Consider the following 24,835-nt stretch of genomic DNA (forward strand, 5'->3'; position numbering starts at 1 on the left):
TCTCCAGGCAAGAATACTGGAGGGGGTTACTATTTCCTACTCCAGGGGATCTTCCCGACCCAGGGATCGAACCCACATCTCTTACATCTCCTGCATTGGCAGGCAGGTTCTTTACCACTAGCACCACCTGGGAAGCCCAAAGATCTGCCTGCTGCTGCTGCTGCTAAGTCACTCCAGTCGTGTCTGACTCTGTGCAGCCCCATAGATGGCAGCCCACCAGGCTCCCCCGTCCCTGGGATTCTCCAGGCAAGTACACTGGAGTGGGTTGCCATTTCCTTCTCCAATGCATGAAAGTGGAAAGTGAAAAGTTAAAGTGGAGTTGCTCAGTCATGTCCAACTCTTTGCGACCCCATGGACTGCAGCCCACCAGGCTCCTCCACCCATGGGATTTTCCAGGCAAGAGTACTGGAGTGGGGTGCCATTGCCTTCTCCGAAAGATCTGCCTAGACACCCATAATCCCCTTTAACCCACAGGACTTAAGTGCAGGCTTGTTCCTGGGTTTCACTGTCAATGGAGACAGCCCCGAAGGCAGTCCCTGGTCTGTGCTGTGGAGCAGAGGGGCACAGCTGCACCTGTCCGAGGTGTCGCCAGGTGTGGCCACGCCGCAGACAGTCCCCTACCAGGCTGCTGCAGGTCTGAGGCTTGACTATAGGTTCCTGGGTATTTCACAGAAGCTTCAAGGTCACTGAGCTGCCTGCTTGTTAAACCTAGAGGGATGTGGGGACTTTATTGACAGGACGTGGGCTATGGAGTGCCAGAGACTAATTAAGTGTGTAATTAAGTTTACAGAGCAGTTAGGTCAGGGGAATGCAATAAACCTCAAAACAGTGGTGTGTCTGAGCACGAGGATTGAAGGCTGAGTGACAGATTTGGGGAGCGTCAGTTAGTTTTCAGGTGTCAACCTATAAGCACGGAGCCCCAAGGGTGTGGGAGACCAGGGCACTCTCTGCTAAGCCTGTGCCTTCCGCCTGGCCGTGTGATCCACAGACAGTTAACTGACTTTCACCCACCCTACCCCAGCCTTCTAGTGATGCTAAAGAGAAGGGTATGGTTCTGCAATGCTGTTGGCTTAGACAGTTCCATCTGGGGCACAGAACGAAAGAGAATCTAATTTCTGGAGCCTCTAATGCCAGGGGATGGTCTAAAACCTTGGTCATACCTCCAGGATTGCTGGGGTCCAGTCCCCGCAGGATCCAGGGGAACCTGAAGGAAAAACGGCGTCGGCGGATGATTTAGAGAGAGATAAGGAAAGAATATGGTAGGTAAGAAGATAGAGGAGAGAAAGAGGCTGATATTCCTTGGTTTACATAGAAAGCCAATAAAACTTCGAAGAAGTTCGCCCTGTTCACAGAGGCCATAGGTGCCTTCTCGGTCTCCCGAGGGAGTGAAAACGCAGAACGTCTTCTCGTTCAGGTCTTAGAAACCTGGGCAGATAAGTGAACGCAGGGAGCCTCTATGCTCCAAGGGATCAGCCTGAAGAAAAAGGTAAGAGAGAAAAAAAGAGAAAAAAGAAAAACAGGGGGTGACCAAGCTTTTTCAAGCGAGGCCCAAAAGCTTTATTTTTAAAAGGTACTTTTATACCTTGTCTTACACATAGAGGGAAATAAAAGATGCAAAGTCATACAGAGTCAGCCCAAACATTACATCTGTTTTGTCTTTATCGAAACCAGGATTTTTCTGCAAACCTTTCCCATAAGCAATATTGTGTACATTATCTTCTGGCCTTGGAGGCCTGTGAACATTTTATGACCCTCTTTTGATAAAGGCTTCTCAACCAGAAAACTTATTTTCCCTTGAAATGTTTTTTCTTATATTTCTAATCTACGTCAGTCTCAAAAAGTATTAAACAAGTTACATTTCTCATGGAGCAAAGGTGCAGTGAGTTACAAGAAAGAACCAATTAGCTCAAAAGTCTGATGTGGTTAATTTCAAGGCTACACTTGTTTTTCTTACTTTCCAACTATGTTAACTAATGCACTCCCAGGTGCACAGTGGATAAGAGATATGGGAACTTAGCAACAAGCATTGGCCCAATAATGAAATCCTACGTTAGCACTACTCTAATAACTTTTAACTCTCTGAAAGGCTCTATGTTTTAGGCTTTCCATGCCTCTCACAGTTGGGAGGCTATAAATAATCATGCGTAGCTGCAACAGTCTGGATATACCTGCCAAGCAAGCTAGAATGCTAACAGAGGGATTTTGATTGGAAATGATTCCTCTCATGTCCAGGAGACTTATGAGCTATAGCCCTAAGTTAATTTTCTCCAGAGAAATGTGGTCAGGAATAGCCCCCTGTTAATGTCAGAGGAGTTGGTGAAAGTTATGAAATAGTAATACAGACAGATTCTGGTTTTGGTGTAGATGCTCGAGAAAGCATAGGGAGCCCGTTGAGTCCTGAAGCCTTGCTTAACAGTTCTCTTCCACATGACCTTGTCATGGGTGGGATCTCCCGTGGTGGCTCCCGGCACAGGATCTTGTGAGATGCTTTGCTCTAAGAAACACAAATTAGAACAAAGTGCAGCCAGCCAGGCAGGCCCAGGAGATATTGTGGGTTTGGTTCCAGACCACCATGATGAAGGGAAATCTCAACAAAGCGAATCACATGAATTTTTTGGTTTCCTAGTTCATATAAAAGTTGTGTTTGCACTATACAGCAGTCTCTTAAATGTGCAGTGGCATTATATCTAAAAAAGCAATGATCATACCTTAATTAAAAACAATTTATTGCTAAAAAAGTAAAAAAATATTTTATTGCTAAAAATTGCTAACCATCATCTGAGCCTTCTGTGAGCCTTAAAAGCTGGTGGAGGGTTTGGAATATTGCAAGAATTACCAAAATGTGACACAGAGACGTGAGCAAATGCTGTTCGATCCATGGCACGGAGAGACACGCTCAAGGCACAAATCTTCAGTCAGTGAAAATGCAGTATCTGCGAAGTGCAGTGAAGCAGCATGCAGTGAGAAGCTGCTTGCCTGCACTCAGGTTTTCTTGAAGGGTCGAAGAACATTTTGCTAATGTGCTTCGCTTCCCGCAGTCCTGGAGCTCACCTTTCTCTCGGCTATTGACCCATGTGGTGAGTTACCGATTCCAACCTTCCATCCTGGTCCTTCTCCCTGCTTTGCTCTGACCTAACCCCAGATCTCTTCTATAAACGTGTCCCTGGATACCTGGAGAATGCAAGCCTGGTTTTCCACATTTATAAATGCAGTATAACAAGAATGGTAAGTCTAACCCCCACCAGCGATGATGCATTCCAAACCAAGGAGAACTGGCTTTTAGATTATCCTGTACTGAGACCTTTCATTCCATGACCTCTCAAGTTAGAGCCGATAACTCACGGTTCATGTTGGCACTGAGTGGTGAAAGCAATGGTTCTTTCCAAGTTAATTGAGTTGATGTCAATATCATACATTACTCCTCCAAGCATAGCTCCCTTCAGCCTCCCCTGTGTTCAACTCAACAGCAACCTTCTGAAAAGCCTGTGTTTCTATGTGGCCTCTTATGTTTCATATTCTCCTAGGGCCACTGGTATCGGGTGCTTAGAGATGCTCTGTTCAATATTTTAAGTTGGACACCCCGTGGATATTTCTGTGGCGATATTAGTGTTTCAGAAAAGAGGGGATAATATAATGATTTTACTTATCACATGAGTGAGCCTCTGTTACCTTCCGAGCAACACAGTAAACCCTTGCTAATTTTATCCCAAGCGTAGAGAATCCTGTTTCAAATTACCAGACAGCATGCCTTTACAAATAAGATAATAAACATGATTTTTAGAAAACCAGCCCTGCTCTTTCAGCAAATGTACCTTCTCCAGCTTATTTGGACAGGACCATTTAATCCTGATTATGGTCATAGTTCACAGCACAGGAGTGGCCTGACGCTAGTATATTCGGTGAACATTGATGAAGGCCCTGGAATTTGAGGCTAAGCTGCATGTCTGTGGAATTGAATCCTCGCTGATAAACGGAACAGGGTCGCCAGGTGTTTGTGCAAATTACAGAGTTTAGACTTGAGGTTAGTGAAATTAGAATCAGCTGTGTTCTTCTGATTTACTTATCATTCATCCACTCCTTTTAGAAAACATTAAATTCATCAGTCGAAATTTGATAAGCAGCCTACTTAGGGAGCTGGCTTCCTTTATTGCCCTTGTTTTGTGACAGCGAGGTTTGTGGAGAAGCAGAGAAAACATGCCATTTCCAGAAAGTAGACTCTAAATTCAAATACCTTCTGATTAACTTAGTGATGAGCAATTTGAAATGCCGATATGTGTTTGCCTGTGTTAGGATGAGGTATGTTTTCCTTCACTCTCTAAGCCTTCTCTGTTGTATGCTCCTTAAACATGTATGGAATTGAATTGTGTGTTTTAATTAAATTTAGAGTTACTTTACCTCACGATGGCTTCTTCTGAAGAATCAGCACTCATCACTTAATCGTTGGCATCCCCGACATGGTGCCATCATGGAAGATGGGGCTGCCTTGAAATGCCAACTTTGGTCCAGTAGTAAGACATTTCTCTTGTGCTAGTCCCCAGAAAGAACCACCTTTTGCAGAGTATTTTTTTTGTTTTTTGTTTTTTGTTTTTTTTTTTCCTGTAAAGAGACGAGTAATAGTGGGTTGGTATCCAACGTTTATTATTATATAGTAAAAGTCATTCTCCTGAGACCTCATGTGAACCAAAAAAATGCAACTCATTCTTTCTTCTTCAGTAGAAAGAACCATCTTTTTTTCTCTGTTCCTAAATTCTCTGAACTTCTTAAGCCCAGCAGAATCAAAGAGAGTGTTTACTTGGGGGGAGGAGGCAATGGAGCAGATCAAGAAGAGAATTGCAGGGATTTACTGAAGTCCCAGTTTTTGTGATGTTGCTAAGTCCTTGATGTCAAGCAAGAATCAATACTTCTCTCCAGTCCTGTTTTAAGCCTTTGTTTCATCCATAGCATGATAAGATTGTGACTTCAGGCAGCATGTTCGAGGTCGTGCTTTGAGGCGGCTCCTTGGGTCTCACCAGCCCCCTTGCCTCCTGCTTCACAGGGCTATCCCTGCAGGTGTCACTGCAGCGGTGGGGCCCCAGGTCCGCAGTGCGGTGGACGGTGTTGGATGGACCAGTTGCAAGCACCGCAATGAGTGTGTTCACCACTTGGCTTGTGTGGCCAAGGTTGTATCTTAGCAACCTACTGGCCGACTCCTTGGGGGCCCTATTAAGTCCTCCTCAGCTCCAATTTAACACCAACTCTATGCAGTCATTTATATGTACACAGCATGTTCATCCCATTAGAGCATCCATGCCAGGTGCCATCCTAGGGGTTGGGAATACAGCAGAGACCAATAGAGAAGAAAAGTCTTCTCATGCAGCTTAAATTCTTATGGGATCCCAATAACAGTAGGGGACTAGTTGCCTGGAGAAGCAATGTCTGAGTGTATATATTTTCAGGGGATTCCACTAGAGATGATTGTACTAAGTGGAGTATGTCAGAGAGAGAGAGATAAATATCATAAGACATCACTGATATGTGGAAGCTAAGATATGACACGAATGAGCTTACCTACAAAACAGAAACAGGCTCACAAACCAAGAGAACCGGCTTGTGGTTGCCAAGCGGGAGGGGGGTGGGGAGAGATGGATGGGAGTCTGGGGTTAGCAGATGCCAACTGGTACACGTAGAATGGATACCCAACAAGCACGGGGGACTGTGTTCCGTCTTCTCTAATAAACCATAGCGGGAGAGAAAGTGAAAAAGAAGATACACTTGTATAGCTGAGTCCCCTTGCACAGCAGAAATCCACACAGCATTGAAAATCAGCTCTACTTCAACACAGTTTTGTAAAAGGAGGGTCCCAGAAAGCCTCACATGCATGCCCTGTCTGCTTGCTTTGTGAGCCCTGAATCCAGCCCTTGTTTCCTTCGGGTTCAGTGTGGGTGCCTCATCTCTCAGGATCGAGAGCTCTCACAGCCTCTCATTCCTACCTGTCCCACATCCATGAGTAACTGCAGGGACCCTCACCTGGCCGGAATCCCCACACTCAGGTGGCTTTGAATTGTGGCAGGGATGAGGACAGAGCCACGAGGATTGAGCGGGGGGAGCACATCCATCATTAGTACAGGAGTTATTTCCAGCCTGATCAGCCACGGAGTCCATGGCCTCTGTGAAAACATTTTGGAGATTTCGCTCCTCCCCAGAATTTGTCCTGAAAGCAAGACACAGATAGACCATCCATCCTGAGGGTCCTTTCCCACCATAATATGCTGGGAGTCCAATCAGAAGCTTTGAGGGATTCAAAGAGAGGCCTGGGAGGGGCCTTCTTCAGCTGTCTGCTGGTCTGACTTAAAGGCATCGCGTCATCCAGGATGAGCTGTGTCACTGGGATCCATCCAGGTGTGGCAGGGAAGTGGCCCTTTGCCTGTTTTCAGATTGCAGAGAACTCTGCTGCCAATCGACACCGCGTCTGTTCTTTTCCAGGAACCAAGGAGCTATTTTAGTTGTTACTTGTTCATAGAGATGAAGTTTGGGACTTTTTTCTATGTTGCTCCTTGATTTTTTTTTCCCCTTACGATTTCCTTGTCTTTCTCTTTCTGGCGCTTGCTCCTCGGATCAGAAGATGCATTGAAGCTTCATCAACCAGGGAGGGAAATGAAAGATTTCCCCTGTGATAGGGGTTCATCAGAAACCCCCAGGGGTTCAAGAAGGGCACCTCTTAAACAGAATCAAGCTTCAAAGGTGCAGGGCAACTCTCCAACGACGATCTGTCAGCGATTTATGTATTATTGACGCTCAAGTCATGAAATGAAATAGCCACTGTGCTGATTATTTACACTTCCTCTGTTTAATTATAGTTTGAAAATGAGATCATCACCAAGCTGGATCATGAAGTGGAAGGAGGCAGAGGCGATGAGCAGTACAAAGTGTTATTTGATAAAATGTAAGTGTTGATTAACAGTGGGATTTATGTCAGAATGGAGAGAGAGAGAGACTGTAATTAGACGACAATGAACTTTGTAGCCCAGAAATAATTAAAAAGTGTTAATGATGGAAAATATTTTAAACTGCACCTCAGTCCGGTTTCTTTTTCTGAGTGTGGTTAGCAAGGTGTGTGTAACTATTTTTCAGCCTCCTGGAGCACTGCAGGAAACACAAATACCTCGCCAAAACGGGAGAGACTTTCGTAAAGCTTGTCGTGCGCCTAATGGAGAGACTTCTGGACTACAGAACCATCATGCACGATGAGAACAAAGAAAACCGCATGAGCTGCACGGTCAACGTGCTGGTGAGTGAGAGCTTGCATATCCCATCTGTCCAGGAAGCTGGGAGATGAACCAAGAATTTCAGAGCTTCGGGACAGCTGGCCACAGAGCTTTGCAGGGCAGTGTGTGGCTTCCTTCGCTCGTTTTCTCATCTGTTGCAGGGAAGGAGGAAGGGAGGACCGTTTGCAGATCTGCTCTTTAAGCATGTCTGCACAATAGGCATGTCTGTGCAACCTTCTTTGCTCTGGATGTCTGCACAGTTGTTCCCTGGTTCAGAAGATAAGAAGATGCATCTTATCTTGTAACCAGGGAGCGCCCTCACTGATTCCAGGTCCTAAGTGGGGAGTTGGGTGTGTTTTGTTTCGAACACTTACTGATGGCTGCACTGGGTCTTTGCTGCTGTGCATGGGCTGGGCGTGGGCTTGCTCTAGTTCCAGCGTGAGGGCCTCTATTATTGCAGAGCATGGGCCCCAGGGTGGGAGGTCTTCAGTTGTTATGGCCCATGGGTTTAGTTGCCCCAGCGGCATGTGGGATCTTAGTTCCCAGACAAGGCATCCAACCTGTGTCCCCTGCATGGCAAGGTGGATTCTGAACCCCTGGACCACCAGGGAAGTCCCTCTAAGTGTGTTCGTTACTAGGAGCCTTGTAAACTCTGATGGGGGGAATGGTGGCCTCCAGGAGAGATGTCCACGTCCTGATCCTCAGAAATGTGAACGTGACCCTATTTGGAAAAAAAGGCTCCTAGCGGTTGTGGCTCAAGATCTTGAGATGAGACCAGCTGGGGTTACCCAGGTGGGGGTAAGTCCAGTGACAGGTATTCTTTAAGAGAGAGCAAAGGAGATGACAGGGCCCCCAAGGAGAAGACCAGGTAAAGTGGGAGCAGAGATGCCAAGGACGCTGCCACAGCCAAGGAGCTCCTGGAGCCACCACGGCTGAAAGGGGCAGGAAGGATCTGTCTCTTGGAGGCCACGTGGCCCTGCTGACATGTGGATTTCACACTTGAGCCACCAAAACAGTGAGAGAATGCAGAGCTGTTGTGTCAACCCACCAAGATAGTGGCGATTTGTGGCATAGCCACAAGAAACCCGTGCGTGGCCACATAAAGCCTCGGGTGAACTCAACCACCTCCATCCACTGGCCTCTGGCACAGCTGCAGTCACTGGACTTGGCCGGCTTCTGAGGACACCCCGTTCCTGGCACGGTCATGGTGCATCAGGCAAGGCTACAGGGTGAGGAGCTTTTAGGAAGCTTTACAACAAATTCAGCTGCTGGGAGTGGTTGACAAACATCATGGCCCTATGGAGCCACATGATCCCGTGTCTGGCTCCAGAGTTCTCTGCTTCTCTCTGCATCTTCCTTCTTTGTTTCCCCCTAAAGGAGCCAGACAAACAGATCGCTGGCCCTGGTAGCCTTTTCATCAATTTCCCCTGCCTGTCCCGACACAGGAAGGCCAGGAAACACTGCTCCTGGTTTCTTCTCTTTACTTCCCTGGATTGTTGTCATCACCGCCTGATCGTTGGACAGAGGGTAGAGGCCCTGCCCTGACTTTTCCCATTTGTATGGACTTGTGGGCCCTTCGAGCTCATGGGAGTGGACTTTTGTGCCAAGAGGAGCAGGACACATCGCTCATTCTTGAAAATCACCAGAGGGGTTTGGACTAAAAAGTTAAGCAAAAGAGAATACTTTTTATCTTCCTTCTACTTGAGTATCAACATTGAATCTGAGCTTTGCCGTGCAGATTTGAATCTGGCCGCTGAAAGCTTGTGCAGTCTCAGCCCTCCATTCTGGGGCAGGCCAATCTGTTTTGGCCTGTGATACGCATTTTGAGAGCAAGTTTTCTTTCCCTTGAAAATCTAAATGCAGGGGACTTAGGGTTTCTGGTCCAGTATGTAAGGGAGCTTGGAAGTGGTAACCCCCGTCCTCACTACAAGAAGAAAAGCTGGCAGACTGAAAATCAACAACTCTCCTTAGAGTCATCGTCTCTGATCCACTGGGAAAACGCCTGCTCCCCGAATGGGAGAGACAGGAGGATACAGAGAATCACAGTTCCCTGGAGCAGAAACTACCGCTGGAACCACTACCTGACTCCTTTTAACTAGCACTTTCAACAGAAAATTACAAGGTGTCTCAGAGGCAAAAGACACAGTTCGAATCAGAACATCAGATCTGGACTTGGACATAAGATTTTAGAATGATACTAATGGGCATTAGTATGTCATGATTAACATGTTAAGGGCACTAATAGAAAGAATAGACGTTACGGAAGACCAGTGTGTCAGGATGGCCGAGTGGACAGAGGATGAGATGGTTGGATGGCATCACCGACTCAATGGACATGAGTTTGAATAAACTCCGGGAGGTGGTGAAGGACAGGGAAGTCTGGCGTGCTGCAGTCCATGGGGTCACCAAGAGTAGGACATGACTGAGCACCTGAACAACAGCAACAGGGGAAGAATAGGTAATATAAGCAGAAAGATGGGAGCTCTCAGAAAGAATCAAAGAGAAAAATGCTAGAAATTCCAGAACACTTGGAGCATGAAGAATGCCTTTGGTCTCATCAATAGACTGGACATGGTCGAGGTAAGATCAGTGAGCTTGAAACATCTAACTGCATTTGCATGTGCAAGGGTCTTGGACCACTGTCAGAAGTACAGGCTTCCATCCTTGAGATCTGGCCCACTGGCTGTTTGCCTCTCCACCCATCTGTAGCCTGACTGTGCGCTGGGGTGGCAGTGAGCTCTCCCCCAATTAAGGCCTCAATCATTTGCTCAGAAATGAACCCAGCTCTTATCTTCCTGCCTTCTTTCCTCTGTCCAAAAGAATTTACTTTGATGATGCCCATGTGTTTAACACAAAATAGAAATCAGTATTTTTCTGCAGGAGAGAAACAGACAACTTTTCAAAATCATTCCCTACACGGACGTCCTTTTCTAGTGCTCCCTCTGATCTTTGAGGGGATCTGAGAGGCCCTTTTGTGTCCTGAAGGAAGAATTATTATTATGTTGATGAGGTTTCCAGCCTTGATGATTCACTACTATTAATCTTTGTTTCAAGCACAATCTTTTTGAGTGCACCAGTGATGAGCTCTGAACGGGGCCTTTTACCAGAATCAGAATCAGGGTTGGAACAGTAAGCATTTGTGAGGACACCTGAGCTCAGAGTTCCTGATGTTGTATCCCGTGCTCTTCTCTCATTCTGAGACTATCTGATATTGTTCACCTCCTTCAGCTTGAAACATCCTTGAATCATCCCATGAAGAGTCAAGTGTTCTGTTCTTAACCATTTCCTGGGGAGGATGAGATGGATTCCAACCTATCACGATTCTTTCATTTAAAATATATAATAGATCTCTGCATTTCAGAGAAACATAACTAGATTTTTACAGGTAGACACTCTGTCTCCTAATATTCACTGCTAAGATTACATTTAATCTTATAAATATATTTTTAACCTCCTGGTCCATTTTTACCTTTATCTTGGTACTTTTCTTATGAAACAAATAGAGTTTCATAGAAGCAAATATGTCTTTCTCCGTTCAGTTCAGTTCAGTCACTCAGGCATGTCCGATTTTTTGTGACCCCATGGACTGCAGCACACCAGGCTTCCCTGTCCATCACCAACTCCTGGAGCTTGCTGAAACTCATGTCCATTGAGTCAGTAATGCCATCCAGCCATCTCATCCTCTGTCGTCCCCTGCTCCTCCCACCTTCAATCTTTCCCAGCATCAGGGTCTTTTCCAGTGAGTCAATTCTTCACATCAGGTGGCCAGAGTATTAGAGCTTCAACTTCAGCATCAGTCTTTCCAATTACTATTCAGGACTGATTTCCTTTAGAATTAAATGGTTTGATCTCCTTGCAGTACCAGGGACTCTCAAGAGTCTTTCTATCTTTAAATGAATACGGAGGTGTAAACATACATTTAGAAAAATATAAAATGTACTCAACTGATTACTAAGCAAAAATTCCCTTGAAATCCTAAGGTTAACAACCAAAGAACATAAAATATATTCATCAATAAAGAAATGTAAGCCCATTGCCAAATTTCCATTAGAACCAGTGGTATTATCCTTTTTTTATGGAGTTGATGGAACATTCTAAGTTGTGTGGGCTTATTAACATCCTTTTCTTTCTATCACTTAAAAAGATAAAATAAAAATAAGAGACAGAGGCTGTTATTCTGGCCAGTAGCCTAAGTCCTTTATTTTTTTCAATCAAACTTTTTATTTTGTGTTGGAGTATAACTGATTAACAACGTTGTGATAGTTTCAGGTGGACAGCAAAGGGACTCAGCCACACACACGTATCCATTCTCCCCCAAACTCCCCTCCCATCCAGGCTGCCTCATGACATTGGGCAGAGTCCCCGTGCTATGCAGTAGGTCCTTGTTGGTTATCTCTTTTAAATATAGTAATGGGTACATGTTTATCCCAAACTCCCTGCTATCCATTCCCCTTCCCCTCCCCACTGGCACCCGTAGGTTCATTCTCTAAGTCTGAGTCTGTTTCTTGGGGCTTCCCAGGTGGTGCTAGTGGTAAAGAATCCACCTGTCAATGCAGGAGATGCAAGAAATATAGGTTCGATCTCTGGGTCGGGAAGATTCCCTGGAGAAGGAAGTGGCAACTCACTCCAGTGTTCTTGCCTGGAAAAAAATCCATGGACAGAAGAACCTGGTGGGCTACAGTCCACGGAATTGAGAAGAGTTGGACACGACTGACTGAGCACAATATAAATGGACAGACTTCTGCAAGCAAGTCTGTATAGATAGTGGATCACAGTTCCCACTGGACAAAATGTGTATTTGTAATGATGTAGAATTTCATCGTCACCTTATAGTCACGCAATTTTCAGTTACTGGTAGATGATTTTCTTGTATGTCCCCTGGCTCATCTACGCAATTATATCTGCACCAGAGAGTAGTAGGATCATTCTTAATTGACAAATGTAAGTCAGGTACTTTCTGGCCCCTTTATAAGGTTAATTAAGGTGTTTCCAACTAGAAATCTGAAAATCTTATCAATAGTATGTGTCTTAGTTATGAAGGAATACAAAACTGAAATACAGTGAAATATATGTGCTCTGAAAGATTAATGCATAGCGCCAGATTGGAGCTGGGGGCCTGGTCCCAGTGGAGTTGCTTGGAGAAACACAGCTGGCAGCGCTGGGGTAGAGAGAGGACCATGGGGGTGGGGGGGCCCAGAAGTGGGGCCCCTGCTGAGCAGTGTGAACTTTTATACATGGAACTCAAAAGTTTTATATAGAAATTGGAATTTGAGATGAACATCCGTCAGGTCTAGGGAGGTTTTGAAGTCCTAGGCAGGGAACAGAACTCAGCGCAGGCAGGAAATAAAGACATTTCCATATCTCAGAGAGGAATGAAAGTCGCATGATATCCCTGTTGTGAAATTGTAGAGGAGAATGATCAAAAGCTTTGGAAAGGATTAAAAATAGGAGGGCAAAAGAGAGTGGTGTGAAATCGTAGCTTGTAAACACTGGCGAGTCAGAGCTGGAAGTGAACAGCTCATCCTTGGCCTTTGATGTAGCTTGCCTTTGTTACGTGGCTCCGAGTTGTCAGCCAAAAATATCCTCATTACCCAGAACCAGGGGACACTCACAGCTGAGAGGCTGCAAAACGTGAAAGTTTTGGTGCGTCTATCTAAATGCGCCCCCTCTTACTCTCTGCATGTATTTAGCATTTCTTTTCAGACATTGTGGAAGCAATGTCTTTTTTTGGCTAATGAAATAAAACAGGCTATTTCATCTTCCTGGATAATTGCATGCGTTTATGATAGTGATATTCGCTAGTTATCTCAGGCCCCCATTCAAGAGTGCTCACTTTGTTTGCAGGTGCCAAGTTTCACACTGAAAGTGGCAGTGCTGTTTCCATAGCTTAGACCTTGTTAGATGACTGTTCTGTACCTTTCTGGTGCCTTATGTACAATAAACATTTTGAAATAAAGAAATGTAACTGTAATAGCCGTGTTTATGCTCATCTGAAAATAGTCTACAATATGTAGAATTAGGGCTTTCCTGGTGGCCCAATGGGTAAAGAATCCGCCTCCAATTCAGGAATCTCAGGAGATGCAGGTCCAGTCCCTGGGTGGGGTCGATCCCCTGGAGGAGCACATGATGACCTACTCCAGTATTCTTGCCTGGAAAATACCCTGGATAGAGGAGCCTGGCGGGCTACCATCCATACGGTGGCAAAGAAATGGAGTGACCGAGCACACGTAGAATTAGCCCATTGTTGCTGATGGGCTAACCAGCCTTCCTGTCCATCAGTGCTGTACACAAGGTGTTTTATTAAGCAGTGACCGGTTTTCTTACTGTGTTTTGGAAGGTCTGTCTAGAACAGCACTTTCCAATAGAAATTTCCTGATGGTGGAGATGCGCTTATGTCCACTCACTATGCAGCGCAGTGGCCCTGGCGTCACATGGCTGCTGAGCCCTCAGAGTGCGTGGCAAGTGCAGTTGAGGAAGTGAATTTGTAACTCCATTCAACTTTAAGTAAGTTGACTTTCTCTTTGAGTACACATGATCTGTGGCTATTGTGTCCAGTCATGTCACCCCACTGTGTTGCCTTCTTACGGCTCTTGGTGACTGAGGCCAGACCCAGCGTGCTTTAAATCCTGTTGATGATGCTTATTCCCACATGAATTTTCTCCCACTTCTAATGAAATTACAGTGGTTAAGAATGGTTAAGAGTTCACATCTTTGGGTGATGCTTTGTTGTAACTGAAAGCAGGTAACTTTCAAATGGCAGAAGTAGATTTAAGCCATCATGGCTTTTTTATCTTTTAATTTTTAAAGATGTTTTGCCAGGCATTTTTTTTCTTTTAATTTTATTAAAATATAGTTGATGTACAGTGTTGTGTTAGCTTCAGATGTACAGCATAGATTCTTTCCCATTATAAGTTGTTATAAGATTTTGAGTACAGGTCCCTATGCTATACAATAGGCCTCATTGGTTATCTATTTAGATGTGGTGTAGATACACAATGGGCTACTACTCAGCCATAAAAAATGAAAATTTGCAACAACATGGATGGACCTAGAGATTATACTAAACTAAATACATCAGATTGAGAAAGATAAATATCATATGATTCCATTTACATGTGGAATCAGGGGAAAAAATGATAGAAATGAACTTATTTCCAAAACAGAAATAGATTCACAGACATAGAAAACAAACTTAAGGTTACCAAAGGGGAAACATAGTGGGAGAAGGATAAATGGGAATTTGAAATTAGCATATACATGCTACAGTATTTAAAGTACAGAAAACTTATTCATTAGAATTTCTTTCCCCAACCCCCCAAAAAAATGAAGAGCAATGTAAGTGGTTTCTGCATTTTATATGAATTTATGGTTCAGATCCAAAGAGTTGGGTCTGTTTGTCTTTAACACAAGTTGAAGAATTGTGAATTTTTAATGTGCACGTGATACCTTTTATAGAACTGGTTTCTTAAGATAGTGTTGTGGTTTGATTTCTTTCAGAATTTCTACAAAGAGATTGAAAGGGAAGAAATGTATATACGGTACGTGAGCATCAGACTTCTCTACACCCTTGACCTGTTGATGATAATTGCTGTCTGTCAAATCCATGCTAAAAGTATTTTATAATCATAGGAGTTTATCTTGTAGAAAATCGTGAAGGCTGGAGTTTGAATTTGGTGGAGATCCTGGAAGTATTGTCAAGCCTAGGGCAGTGTGTCCAGGCTGATGTGGAGATTTGGGGGTGAAGGGAGTCATACTTAGTCAGCTCAGAAGCAAATTATTGCAAAGGGTTTTTGTTCCTCTTGACTGACCCTTATAGCAAAAGGCACCACTACAGATTTTAGCATTTCACAGAAAGTCATATGATCAAATGAGAATCTAGTTTTAACTTCCATCAGAAATAGGACAATATTATACATTTTCAGTCTATTCTAACCTGGATACCAAATTCTCAATTTTGTATTTTCTGCTGGATTTTTCTGCTTCACTTGCCTTTTTCTCTAGGATGTTGGACTATGATTGATACCCTCTCCATATTGGTCTCTTTTAGTGGCCGTGTCAAATTTTAGCAAGATTACCCCTTAGAAGACCAGAATAATTACATGATCCACACAGCATTAGTGTTTAATGATGGATTAGTTACATTCAACATGGTTTTCTTTCTCTCTTTTAAGTCTCTATTTATTTGTATAAAGAGTAAACAAAGGCATGATTTTCTAACTTTTGGTTTCTGAGACTTTTTAACTTTCTCCGTTAAAATCAATACATGTGAATATAATAAACTTTGGGGAAAAGAATCAGTTTCTTTTATCCAAATGTAGGTTACTTTGTATTAAAAAGCCTCCTTTTTTTATGGCAGAAGAATTCTTTTGATCACATACACTGTGATCACTGGAGCTCTTGATTCTTATGGATCTGTATTTTTATGGATTTTGTGTGTGTATTCGGACTCAATAGACATGTGAGAAATCGCAATGAAACATTGTGTCAGCTCATTTCACATGTATGGAGAGAAGTCTGGAAAAGATGAGAAAGCATGAGAAAGCTTGAAGCACAATTGCACCTTCTTGGGCCATCTTCAGTTTTGTCCTGAAAAGAGAATACTTAAATTTTAAAAAATATATCTATTGTGTATTACTCTGGTTGATTTTTCTTAATGCTTTGTGTACCAGAAGCTTCCAAGGCATCATGTATTGTGAACTTTGTGAAAAGAAAGCATAGCGATGATTTACTGTTGAAGTAGAGTTTTGCTGTTGCAGTTCTCAACACAAATTATTTTGTGACGCTTTCAGAATATCCCTGTGTTTTATCATCTCAGGTATTTGTACAAGCTCTGTGACCTGCACAAGGAATGTGATAACTACACTGAAGCCGCCTATACCTTGCTCCTCCATGCAAAGCTTCTGAAGGTAGTAAAATTTACATATACTTTCATGATCCTGTTCTTATAAATTATAAGATCGTTTAATATTTGATTTTTCCCATGACAAATTTTTAGTAAACCTGTAACTTAAGAGTTTATGGATATTGACTCAATGTAGTGACATTAACAAAGAGAGTTAGAAAGTATTTTGATTATAGATTTGACTCCACTGAATGCAAATTTGACAAGATGTCAGAATGAGTTATCACCGAGCATCTTAAATACCGATCATTAGTCTGTCAGCTTGCAGTGAGTTAGGGACTCTCTTTTTCTTCGTTCCTATCAACAGGACCCAGTAATGCTGGAGAGCAACATCAATAAGAAGGAATTTCTGTGTTAGAACAGCTAGGAGGATGAGCCTACTGCTTGTAACCTTAGAAAACAGTGTAGGGACCAGATCTTGACTTCTCTCTCCCTGTGCTCCAAGGGCATCCATGGAGGTCTCCTGCTGGTCTATCAGTGCTTATTAGACCTCCTGCCTGACTCTCCTGGGGGTGTTGCTCCTGAGCTTGAGTCTGGCTTGACAGCTTTCAGTTCTCAGTGATCATTTTGTTATGTAGATAGCTGTGGACATTGGTGTGTGTGTGTGTGTGTGTGTGTGTGTGTGTGTGTTTTGCCATAATATATTCATGTTCTTCCCCATGTCCAGTTTCAGCCCAGTTAGTCTTACAGAGTGAACTCACAGTAAATAGCTGGGTGGAAGTTTGTATTGATGGATGGAAAGACAGAAGTATGGGTGGATGGATGGCTGTGTGGATGGGTGGAGGGATGGCTGTGTGGATGGGTGGATGTGTGGATGAATGGTGGGACAAGTGGGTGGATGGATGGGTGTGTGGGTGGATGGCTCTCTGGGTGAGTAGTTGGATAAATGAGGAAATTTCTTTACAACTTCTAGTTTTATATTTTAAAACTTTAGCAAGTCACTAGATCATCTTTCCCATTATATTCTCATAAAAAATTGAAAAATTATAAACTAGATAAAGAGGAAGAGGTATGAGAATTAGAATTAAGTTGTATCTCCATGTAAAGACTGCTCATTCAAGAAATCCTGTGTCTAAACTCAAGCCAGTTCCCCCTCTTACCGTCTGAGCCACCAGACAAGCCTGAATGGAAGGAAACCAGGTGAGATTACGCTAAAGATGCGCAGTGTCTGTTGATGATGAGAGGAACAAGGCAGAGGCCACGTCAGGCAGCGAACCTTCAGCAAGAATCTCCCAGCCCCTGGTCCAGTCCTGAGCTCTCCAGTCACTTGCATGACGCGTATAAAAAGAAGCTGGATTACCTCCGCCTGAAAATGAGAGTCTGTTCCAAATCAAGTGCAGTAAGACTCGGTTCAGACTGAACCTCATCTCTAGTCATCCGTGGTAGCCCTTTGGTTTGCACCACATAAAACTCTGCCAAGGAACGTCATTTCTGAAGCTAGGAATTCCAGCTGGGTCACTGCACACCAGCTGTCCCACTTTGAATTCTAACGGCTTTCATTTGTTAGAAACCCAAATTTTAGTAACAAGGCCATTTTGAAACTACAGAAATATTTCTTTTACACCAGGGAAATTAAAACGGGGTTGACAAGCTGCTCGGGCACCCATGCTCTCTCTCATCGTACATAAACTTTTCTGTGGTGTGTGAATGTGTATGTGTGTGTAAAGTATCATTTATTTAATAATTACATTTATTCAGCACAGTCGGGTTTTTCACAAACGGTTCAAGGATATTTCACAAACCAAATCAGTCGGCCCATTTCCATTATCTTTTTCACTGGGGTTTGGAATTTTCCAGTTAAATACACATAATTGCTCTCCATATCTTTTACATCATTACATTTTGCAATTTTTCCTAAATATGTTTTGATATTGCAGTAAATGTGAATTCATGCTGGTTAATCAGCACACTAAAGAACGTTACTAGTATCTTTATGAAAATTATTCACCATGATTGATATAGTCTTGTTCGTGAAGTAAAAATCCTCAAATAGGATCTTCTATTTTGGTTAAGGCTATTAAAAAAAAAAAAAGGCAGTAAAAACATCAGCCTTTAGCCTTTAGCAGTGAAGTTATTTCATCTTAATGTTTAAAGGGAAGGTGAAAAGCATATCTCCTTTTGGTGTTTAAAAATTTTTAGGTGATTTTAAACTCCAAGGAAGTTATATGACCTCTGAACTTTCTTAGTTCTCTTATTGTAGTTACAGTTCGGAATCACGCACAATTCTACGGCTCAGAAAAGTCAAAATCTGGCCCCTTGGTCAAGATGCCACAGTCAGTTGAGTCTGGAACTCTAGGTTGTGGTTGGGCTACACACATCTCGTTTGAAGGCGGAAAACATGCAGGAGCCTAAGGCTTCTCATACTTACTTGACAGCCCGGCACCTGGGGAGCCCTTCTGGCCCCGTGCCCTGCACCCTGTGCCTTGGAGCCCTGGGGTCCAGCCTGGGGCACTCCTGGGGTGCTCCGGAGCCCCTCTGCCTTCCGGAAGGTGGAGGGAGAATGTGCTGTGAGCACCAGCCTCTTAGGGAGCCCAGCGTGCTCCCCAGGCCTCTCCTGCCCACTTTTGCAGGCCTGTCCCTCGGGCTTTTCCCCTGCCCCAGTGGTTCCTGTCCATTTGTCATGCCCCTTAAAATGTGGCCCCGTGGCTCGTCCCATTGCTCCATATGTGGCCTTACCAACCCTGAATCTGGTGCCCCCGACCTGGTGGGGTACTCTACCCCAACTGTGGTCCAGGCAGCCTGCAAGCTGCTGCTTTCTTGGCAGAATCCCCCCTGTCTTCTCATAAGACCGGGTCAGACGTCACCTCCTGAGTCCAACCGACGAGTAAGCCCATCCCAATTCTTTACTCCAGGAAGCCTCCCCAGACCTCTTGTCCTGCCTCCTGCCCTTAGAAAGTGAAAGTGAAAGCCACTCAGTTGTGTCTGACTCTTTGTGACCCCATGGACTATACAGTCCATGGAATTCTGTAGGCCCGAATACTGGAGTGGTAGTCCTTCCCTTCTCCAGGGCATCTTCCCAACCCAGGGATCAAACTGGGGTTTCCTGCATTGCAGGCGGATTCTTTACCAACTGGGCTATCAGGGAAGCCCATAATGACTGTGACATGTTTCCTGCAGACTTACTCCTGGTGGTTCAGATAGTAAAGACTCTGCCTGCAGTGCAGGAGATGCAGGAGACACAGGTTCAGTCCCCGGGTCGGGAAGATCTCCTGGAGAAGGAAAGGCAACCCACTCCAGCATTCTTGCCTGGAGAATCCCATGGACAGAGGAGCCTGGCAGGCTACAGTCCATGGGGTCGCGCAGAGCTGGACATGACTGAGCTACTAACACTTTCTTTTACACTTCCATTGTGTACCACACTGCTGTAGTGTGTAATGGCACTCACCCTTGACCTGGTGCCTTGCACATTGTTGCTGTTTAGTTGCTCAGTTGTGCCTGACTCTTCCCTATGGACTATAGCTTGTCAGGCTCCTCTGTCCATGGTGGGATTCTCCAGGCAAGAATACTGCAATGGGTTGCCATTTCCTCCTCCAGGGGATCTTTCCAACCCAGGGATCAAACTTGTGTCCCCTGCGTTGGCAGGAGGATTTTTTTACTGCTGAGCCACCCGGGAAGCCCATGCCTTGCACATAGTAGGTCCCCACTAAATGGTGACGTTTATTGAACTTTATATTCAGCGCCATGGATTTGTTGAGCGTAAGTTCAGGAGTTTAGGTGTTAAATGACCTCACCTTCACCTCCGCTCCTCGCCGAGACCTCTGTGTGTCCTTCCTTGGTACCCTAAGTCCTCCGTCACATCTGCAAACAGCAGCTGAGCCCTGAGTCGTTGGGATCCACGTGCCTTCTGCTGTTGATTAAAATACTGAGCAGCACAGGAGCCGGGCCAGAGCCCGGGGAAGCCCCTCTTGAGGCAGCCACGAATCACCCAGGGCCTCATTCATCTGGAAGTTTCCCAGGTTTCATCAGCAAGCTGACAGTTCCAGAACCTGCTGGGTTTCTCTTCTGTGTGAACCTTGACCAGTTCTGCCTTCCTCGAGTGTTTTCTCATCTTGAAGCCTCTGCACGGAGGTTCTGTGTGCAATTCCAGGCCTGAAAGTCTGACGAGAGCTGCTCCAGCGGTGCCCGGAACCACGGCTGGAATGCTGCCCTGAATTCCAGGCTTCCTGCGCTTTCTGAGTCCAGGGGAGGGATAGGTTGCAATGGCCGGCCCTCCCAGAGCACCACTCACGCTTTGCTTTTGCCTCAGTGGTCGGAGGACGTGTGCGCGGCCCACCTCACCCAGCGGGACGGGTACCAGGCGACGACCCAGGGGCAGCTGAAGGAGCGGCTCTACCAGGAGACCATCCACTACTTCGACAAAGGCAAGGTAAAAAAAAGGAAAGAAAAATGCAGGTTTTCTGTTGTTTTCTTTTTTCTGTGCACCTTCCTGCCATGTTGTAAACACATTTTTTTTTAACACATGGTGTTTGTGGAACCAGAAATTTGTTGCAGATTGTGTATCTGAAAGCTTTGTACATGGCCCTCCAGCTGGTGCTTCTAAGTAGAAATCCTACCAAAAAAACAATAATAATAATCACCCTTTTGTAGTTGCTCTGCTCAAAGACTGAGCCCAAGGATTTGGGGGAATTTGGGCTTCCCAGGGGGCACTACTGAGTAAAGAACCCAGGGCAAGTGGCAACTCACTTCTGTATTCTTGCCTGGTGAATCCCATGCACAGAGGAGCCTGGCGGGCTGATGATACACAGGGTCACAAAGAGTCAGCTGTGACTGAAGCCACTGAGCACATGCGCACTGGCTGTGTTACAGCTAATGCGTTCCTTTGACAGTTTGAGTTTTCTGTTGTCACTGAAACATTAGTCCCGTGTCAAGACCAATGCTGCTCTTGTTGATGGTCTCTCTGTTAATTGGCTCAAACAAAATTATTTAACCGTTGACCTCTACTAAAAGGAAACCTGCCATCCTTTTAATCAGGCAGCAATAGATCTCATCACTGTAGTTCATGTAATTCAGATGACTAGTAACTATTTTTAAAAAGGTGGGAGGCTCCTTAGGTCTTCCTGGCACTTTCAGTGCAGGGAGTGCAGGTTCAAGCCCTGGTTGGGAAACTAAGATCCCTTGTGCTGCTGCCAATAAATAAATAAATTAATTAGCAGACACTTTAAGGGGGGAAAAAAGCTAGGGGTGGTGGGTGCCTTCAGTTCAGAAGTTTGGTTTGTTGTTGTTTTTTTTTTTAATTTTTTTTTAATTGAAGGATAATTGCTTTACAGAATTTTATTGTTTTCTGTTTTCTGTCAAACCTCAACATGAATCAGCCATAGGTATACATATGTCCCCTCCCTTTTGAAGCTCCCTCCCATCTCCCACCCCATCCCACCCCTCTAGATTGATACAGAGCCCCTGTTTGAGTTTTCTGAGCCATACAGCAAATTCCTGTTGGCTATCTATTTTACACATGGTAATGTACGTTTCCGTGTTACTCTCTCCATACAGCTCGCCCTCTCTTCCCGTCTTCCCATGCTCAGGTCTATTCTCTATGTCTGTTTCTGCATTGCTGCCCTGTAAATAAATTCTTCAGTACCATTTTTCTAGATTCCATATATATGCGTTAGAATACGATATTTATCTTTCTCTTTCTGACTCACTTCACTCTGTATAATGGATTCTAGGTTCATCCACCTCATCAGAACTGACTCAAATGCATTCCTTTTTATGGCAGAGTAATACCCCACTGTGCATATGTACCACAGCCTGTCTATCCATCTGTCGATGGGCATCTAGGTTTCACCCATGTTCTAGCCATTGTAAATAGCGCTGCAGTGAACAGTAGGCTGCGGCTGCTGCTGCTGCTGCTGCTGCTGCTGCTGCTGCTGCTGCTAAGTCGCTTCAGTCCTGTCCGACTCTGTGCGACCCCATAGACGGCGGCCCACCAGGCTCCCCCGTCCCTGGGATTCTCCAGGCAAGAACGCTGGAGTGGGTTGCCATTTCCTTTTCCAGTGCATGAAAGTGAAAAGTGAAAGTGAAGTCACTCAGTTGTGTCCAACTCTTCGTGACCCCACGGCCTGCAGCCTACCAGGCTCCTCTGTCCATGGGGTTTTCCAGGCAAGAGTACTGGAGCGGGGTGCCATTGCCTTCTCCAGAACAATGGGATACACATGTCTTTTTTCAATTTTGGTTTCCTCAGGGTATAAAATCTTCCCCAAAGCAACTTCTTAGTTGATTCTGTGCCATCAGGACTCTTAACTCATCTTAGTGGCTGAGTCATGTCCGATTCTTTGTGACCCCATGGACTGTAGCCCACCAGGCTCCTCCATCCATGGGATGTCCTAGGCAAGAATACTGGATGGATTGCCATTTCCTTTTCCAGGGGATCTTCCCAACCCAGGGATTGAACCCAGGTCTCCTGCATTGCAGACAGATTCTTTACCGTCTGAGCCACCAGAGAACCCCCTTTAACTCATCTTAGATCCCTGTTTTGTTTTTTTTTTTTAAACACTTTGAGACAAGTGAACAGGGAATTCCATGAAGGTACTTACATTCATTTCTTAGGACTGCAGTAACATAGTCCTGCCCACTGGGCACCTTTAAACCTCAGGACACTATGCCCTCACTGTTCTGGAAGCTACAGAGCTGGGTGTTGGCAGGGCCGTGCTCTCCGAGAGAGGACAGTGCCAGGGTGAATCTGCTCCCTGCCTCCCTATTGGTTTCTGATGATGCCGGCAGTCCTTGGCATCACTGGGTATCACTCTATTGCTGGCTCCTTATTCATGGGGAGTTTTCCCTCTGTGTGTCTCTGTATGTTCTTCTAAGAACATCAGTTTGGATTTAAGGCCTATGTGATCCAGTATGACTACATCTTAATTTGATTACATCCAGAGACCCTTTTTCCATGTAAGGTCAGGTTCAAAGATCCCAGGGGTTGAGACATGCCCTTTGAGGGGACACAGTTCTAACCCCCGGCAGCACCTGTATCAGGGAAGGATGACAGCTGCTCTGTCTGTGGCTGTCAACATAAACCAAACCCTTTTAAAACGATCACATGTATTTCACTTGTTCCCCTCTGCCCTTGATACGGGATGCAAATCAAAACATTCAGAATAGCATGGGGATTGACCAGAGGCCACTTGGAAACGGTCGGGGAATTATACTTGGTCCTGTAGAGGAGCAGAATATATTTTTTCATAGAAATGAGATGGTTTCACAGTTAAAGCCAATTATTAAGATTTTATTAGCTTAGCCAGAGAAATTCAGTTTTTCAACAAACTGCTAAGAAAGTGTGGATCCATTCATTTCCCCAGTGGCTTTCTGGCTTATAGTGTCCTAGAGAAGGAGGGTGGTCAGGTGCTATGGAGCAGGCAGAACAGGAGGCGGGACCCTGCAGAGGCCCAGGAAGCCTGAGGGCCAGAGGCCACTGGGGTTGAAGGGAGGTGCGACTCTGCTGATGGTCCCTCGGAGCTCTCACCTTCTCTGCCAGCACTGATGTCTCCGATCACATCTCGGCTCTCCTCCTCCCCTCACTCTGCATCTTCCAGCCGCACCCCCGCTTCGGGGGCCTCAGCCATTGCAGCCTTTCCTGCCTCTGTCCAGCAGGCCTCTGCTGCTCCTGCCTTTGGTCATCTCATCCCATCTCCGCTTAATGTCACCTCTGCTCCAACACCCATCATGCCCCCTTCTGTTCCTGTACAGCACTCACCATGATTTGCAGTAATAGATAGGATACCAGCCAATCCTAAGGGAAATCAACCCTGAATATTCATTAGAAGGACTGTGGCTGAAGCCGAAGCTCCGATACTTTGGCCACCTGATGTGAAGAGCCAACTCATTGGAAAAGACTCTGATGCTGGGGAAGACTGAAGGCAGGAGAAGAAGAGGGTGACAGAGGATGAGATTATTGGATGGCGTCACTGACTTAGTGGACATGAATCTGAGCAAACTACGAGACAGTGAATAACAGGGAAGCCTGGCATACTACAGCTCCTGGGGTCATGAAGAGTCTGATAGGACCTCGCAGCTGAACAACAATAATTTGCACATAGATTTCTTTAGCGAGTCTCCCAATAGATTGTGAGCTCTCTGAAGACCAAGACCACACCTATTAATCCTGCACATTAATCTAACTCTGAGATGGAGCTAGGCACGTAATGCAGGGGGCATTTGTTAGACGGACAGAGAAATCAATGAGAGAATGAATGAACCAACAAATGAGTGAGTACTCGGCGTTTAAGGATGGTTTCTGGCGGGTACGGGACGGCCATGGATGGTGAGACAGTCGGCCTTCAGTAAATAATACACGGAGGAGCCAAGTGAGTTTGCTTTTGTTTTAAGCCAGTGTAGCCTCATATTGGGGGCTTTTCTGGGAGCTCAACTGGTAAAGAATCCACCTGCAGTGCAGGAGACCCTGGTTTGATTCCTGGGTCGGGAAGATCCCCTGGAGGAGGGCACGGCAACCCACTCCAGTATTCTTGCCTGGAGAATCCCCATGGAAAGAGGAGCCTGGCTGGCTACAGTCCATGGGCTCATAAAGAGTTGGACACGACTGAGGGACTAAGCACAGCACAGCCCAGCTTCACGTGGAGGAAAAAATGAGCACGTTTGGTTGAGAACAGTGGCTCTGAACCCAGACCCTCAGGAGACCTTTCAGGCTGACACTCCCTGGGGGAGCGGGGTGGGGATGGATGAGACTGACATCATC

At 45.2% G+C, this 24,835-nt stretch overlaps 1 protein-coding gene across 2 annotated transcripts in view; it reads left to right on the forward strand.

Moving 5' to 3' along the window:
• The window catches only part of DOCK1 (dedicator of cytokinesis 1), a 568,995-nt gene that overhangs the window by 485,123 nt on the left and 59,037 nt on the right, over window positions 1–24,835 (forward strand). For both annotated transcript variants that reach the window (XM_069566865.1, XM_069566866.1), the window contains exons 34-38: window positions 6,837–6,922; window positions 7,111–7,267; window positions 14,742–14,782; window positions 16,060–16,150; window positions 20,393–20,512. In XM_069566865.1, coding sequence (XP_069422966.1) covers window positions 6,837–6,922; window positions 7,111–7,267; window positions 14,742–14,782; window positions 16,060–16,150; window positions 20,393–20,512 — 495 coding nt within the window. The remainder of the gene's footprint in view (window positions 1–6,836; window positions 6,923–7,110; window positions 7,268–14,741; window positions 14,783–16,059; window positions 16,151–20,392; window positions 20,513–24,835) is intronic.

The sequence above is a fragment of the Ovis canadensis genome, chromosome 22 (assembly GCF_042477335.2).
Source record: "Ovis canadensis isolate MfBH-ARS-UI-01 breed Bighorn chromosome 22, ARS-UI_OviCan_v2, whole genome shotgun sequence".
Classification (NCBI taxonomy): Eukaryota; Metazoa; Chordata; class Mammalia; order Artiodactyla; family Bovidae; genus Ovis; species Ovis canadensis.